Source organism: Fonticula alba (genome assembly GCF_000388065.1).
Source record: "Fonticula alba strain ATCC 38817 unplaced genomic scaffold supercont2.2, whole genome shotgun sequence".
Classification (NCBI taxonomy): domain Eukaryota; order Rotosphaerida; family Fonticulaceae; genus Fonticula; species Fonticula alba.
This window is the reverse complement of record NW_009242972.1, coordinates 271,566-275,009: the sequence shown is the minus strand read 5'-3', so window position 1 is coordinate 275,009 and position 3,444 is coordinate 271,566. Positions and strand designations below refer to the sequence as shown.

General features: G+C 62.6%; 2 protein-coding genes across 3 annotated transcripts in view; one reads left to right on the top strand and one right to left on the bottom strand.

Annotated features, from left to right (window-relative positions):
* Window positions 1–75: 75 nt before the first annotated feature.
* On the top strand, window positions 76–1,450 carry H696_01076 (hypothetical protein). Its single transcript, XM_009494961.1, has 3 exons — window positions 76–248; window positions 390–606; window positions 723–1,450. Exons 1-3 carry the CDS (start codon window positions 140–142, stop codon window positions 1,396–1,398), a joined length of 1,002 nt encoding a protein of 333 aa, XP_009493236.1. The 5' UTR covers window positions 76–139; the 3' UTR covers window positions 1,399–1,450.
* Window positions 1,451–1,902: 452 nt separating this feature from the next.
* H696_01075 overlaps window positions 1,903–3,444 on the bottom strand; it is a 2,808-nt gene continuing 1,266 nt past the window's right edge. The window contains exons 3-4 of one of the 2 annotated variants that reach the window (XM_009494959.1): window positions 3,040–3,427; window positions 1,903–2,850 (exon numbers count right to left, since the gene is read on the bottom strand). In XM_009494959.1, the coding sequence (XP_009493234.1) occupies window positions 2,003–2,850; window positions 3,040–3,427 (1,236 nt within the window). In that variant the 3' untranslated portion in view covers window positions 1,903–2,002. Of the gene's footprint in view, window positions 3,428–3,444 lie in introns of both variants that reach the window. The other variant, XM_009494960.1, reaches the window with a different exon arrangement.

Below are 3,444 nucleotides of genomic sequence, written 5' to 3'. Positions count from 1 at the left end.
GTGCGTACTGGGTCTCCCCCCCCCCCCCCCCCCCCCCCCCCCCCCCCCCCCCTCCTTCCCCCTCCCCTCCCCCTCTCCCCTCTTATTCGCACGCCTGGCACAGTGCCCTTGCTGCACCCCTGCAATCGTCAAGCCAACCATGGCGCTTGTCATGCTGCGTGACGTCAATGTCATGAACAACCCCGCTCTGTTCAATGAGCCCTTCCAATTTGAAATTGTCTTCGATTGTCTTGAGCCACTCCCACTTGGTACACACGCACATACTTGCGATATTTGTCATCTCCGCCTTCCGGGAGCTCTTGCTTCTCTCTGGCTCTTCTCCCTCCCTCCCTCTACATATCGGCTCTCTGGCCTTCATCCACACATGAACTGACTTGTCCCTTCTCCAGACCTCGAATGGAAGCTCATCTATGTCGGGTCAGCGGAATCCGCGGCCGCGGATCAAGAGCTGGAGTCGGTTCTGGTCGGGCCGCTTACCAAGGGCCTGCATCGTTTCGTCTTCGAGGCCAACGCTCCGGATGTGACGAAGATCCCGATGGAGGATGTCGTCGGTGTTACGGTCATCCTGCTGACTTGCGCCTACAATGACCATGAGTTCATTCGCGTGTGCGTATGCATGCCCCCCTCCCCCCCCCCTCTTGGCCGAGGCTCGTCCTTTCATGCCCTTTGCTTACTGATGCACTTCTCTGTATGGGCTACACACACACACAACCCATGCGCAGTGGGTATTACATCAACAATCACTACAATGATGAGACTCTTCAGGGCCAGCTGCCACCAGAGCAGATCGATTGCAGCCGCCTGTACCGGCATATCATGGCCCACGAGCCGCGCGTCACGCACTTCCCCATCAACTGGGCCAACCCGGACGAGCCACTGCCCGTGCCGGAGGAAGTCATGAATGTTGTCCTGCCGGAGGAGGATGATGATGACATCGCCGTCACCACGGCCTCCGGTGCCGGTGGGGCCAAGGCCGCCGCCGGTGGGGGGCTGTCCCTGCCAACCGCCGACATGCTGGCCTCCTCGCCCGGAGGGCTGACCGGTCGGCCGGCTGCCGGGGTGGTGCTCACGGTGGACGACCCGTCAGCTGTTGATGGCTTTGCCGGTGACAGCGGCGATGCCATGATGGTGGATGCCAGCGATGAGGATGCCGGCTCGCAGGATCTGATGACCGACGACGACGATGAGGATGACGATGATGATGAGGACGACGACTCCGATGAGGATGATGAGGCGCTCACCGATGAGGAGGGCAATGTCGACCTGTACACCAGTGACACTGACTCCGAACTTGAGGCCGACAACCCGAGCATGGCTTCGGAATCGGGCGTCCAATCACAGGCCATGGCGGCGGCCCCTCCGACGGCTGGCCCGGCGCAGCCCGCCACAGTTGTCTGAGAAAATGCCCGCCCCTCGCCCGCCCCCTCCCCCTCCCCCCTCTCTCTCTCTCTTCCCTCCCAATCTCCCTGTTGTCTTCTCTTTTCTTGTGTGCATCCTCGGGAGGGGGTGGGGGTAAGTTGGTGGTTGCCTCCTCTCTCTGTCTCCCCCTCCCCCTGTGTGGGGGCAAGGATTCCCGCCCCGTCCATTTTCTCGGCCTTCCCCCCCCCCCCCCCCCCCCTCCTGCTTTTCAAACTTCCTGGTCGGGGCTTTTTTTTTTCCAGACATCCCCCCCTGCTCGCGCCATCTCTCATGGGGAGGGGCCTTTCTACATGTCGACAAAACCTGAATACAAATAAAGAAAAAAGATAAATGCCATGGGCAAGAGGTGGGGATATACATGCACAGAGGGAGGAGTTAAAGACGACAGGAGGCCGGGCGAAAAGGCGATCCAGGGATCGACATGGGAGTAAGGACCGCATATGGAGCCATACAGAGGAAGGAAGGGGGGGGGGACAGGAAAAGGGAGCAAGGACACTGTGTATTTTGGGAAGAAAGGGACAAAAGGAGGGGGAGCATGGGGGAGCATGGGGGAGGGGGACATGCTTGAAGATGTGGCGCGTGATCATTCCTCATCTAGTGAGAAGTCGATGGCGCCTCCGAAGCCGCCGGCTCCGGCATCACTGGGCGGGGCGGAGGCCTGCCCCGGAGGCGGGGACAGCGGCGGGATGTGATGCGCGGCACCGAGCATGCTGGCATGGTGCACGGCTGCGTGGATATCCGCCGACAGATGAGCATCAACACCCGACACCGGGGTCATCAACGAGGAAGCCGAGGACATGGAGGGGGAGCTGCTGCTGGCCCCGGTGGAAGAGAAGTGGAAGCTCCCAGCCGAGGAGGAGGAAGCGTCAGCAGACTCGGGCGTCGGTGGCACAAGGGCCATGGCACCATCGAGCTTGGCCCCGGGGGCCATAGGCGCCGGCGAGCTGATGCCCATGCTCACACGGGAGGAAGTGCCACCGGCGCTGCTCGGGGCCGGGGAGAGACCGGCACGCTCATGCAACAGGGCCTGAACATCCTGCATGAGCTCCTGCTCGGTGAGAGTGAGGGCACGGGCGGATGCGGCATCGCCACCAACCGCGATCGAAGTGCGAGCCACGTGCATGCGCCAGGCGTCCTCGGTGGCAGCCGGCATGTTGCCAAAGGAAGCCGCCCGAGCCGAATACGAGCCAATGCTGGCGCGGGACATGGGCAGGACATCATGATCGTAGCCGGGGTCGGAAATGGACCCAGGCATGCCGGTGGTGCGCAGGGTGTCGGCATTGAAGGAGTATGTGGTGCTGCCATCCTCGACACCGGTCGCATGGCCAGCCGTGTCGTTGTGAACCTCGAAGTAGGGGGCGAAGCTGCGTGGGCCAGACATATCCGGACTCTCAGGGCTGGCGCCTTCCAACAGGCGCCCGGTGGCCGGATCTACAGTTGGCAGGGCGGCAGGACCGGCACCAGGGAGGTAGGGATGATCGGCCCGCAGCTTGTCAGGACCGGGGGCGGGGGGGGGACCGGTGCGCGGCATATCAGGGTGGTCGTAATTGACACCGCCTGTCGCATCGGGCGCGAAGTTCTGAGACTTGCGCGAGAAGCCGGACTCATGGATCGACGAACCTGAGAGAGCTTGCATGGCATATGCCTCGACCCCAGGATAGTCGGTGGAGGACCGGGGGAAGGCCAAGCTGTTGCGCATGCTGGCGGCCATGCTCTGTCGGGCGCCATTGGCATCGTAAACGCCACTGGCACGGGCGACGCTCTCGGCGGCGGCGGTAATGGCATCGGCGGCAAACTGGCGCGCGGCCTCGGCGCGGTCATTGCCAAAGCGCTCGGCATAGGCGGCGAACATGTCGGCCATGGCTTGGCGCTCCTCCTCGAAGCGCTCTTCATTCTCGAAGCGCCGCTCGTGGATCTTCTTGAGCAGAGTGCGATATGACAGGTGGAAGACACCCATGATCAGCAGCAGACCGGCCGGGAACAGGAGAGCAAGCATCTTGAAGGCACGCTAAAGGGGGGGCGGGC

Coding starts and splice junctions, on each gene's coding strand:
- H696_01076 (XM_009494961.1), top strand. CDS start 140: ATGGCGCTTGTCATGCTGCGTGACGTCAATGTCATGAACAACCCCGCT. Junction 249..389: donor TCTTGAGCCACTCCCACTTG/GTACACACGCAC, acceptor TCCCTTCTCCAG/ACCTCGAATGGAAGCTCATC. Junction 607..722: donor GACCATGAGTTCATTCGCGT/GTGCGTATGCAT, acceptor ACCCATGCGCAG/TGGGTATTACATCAACAATC.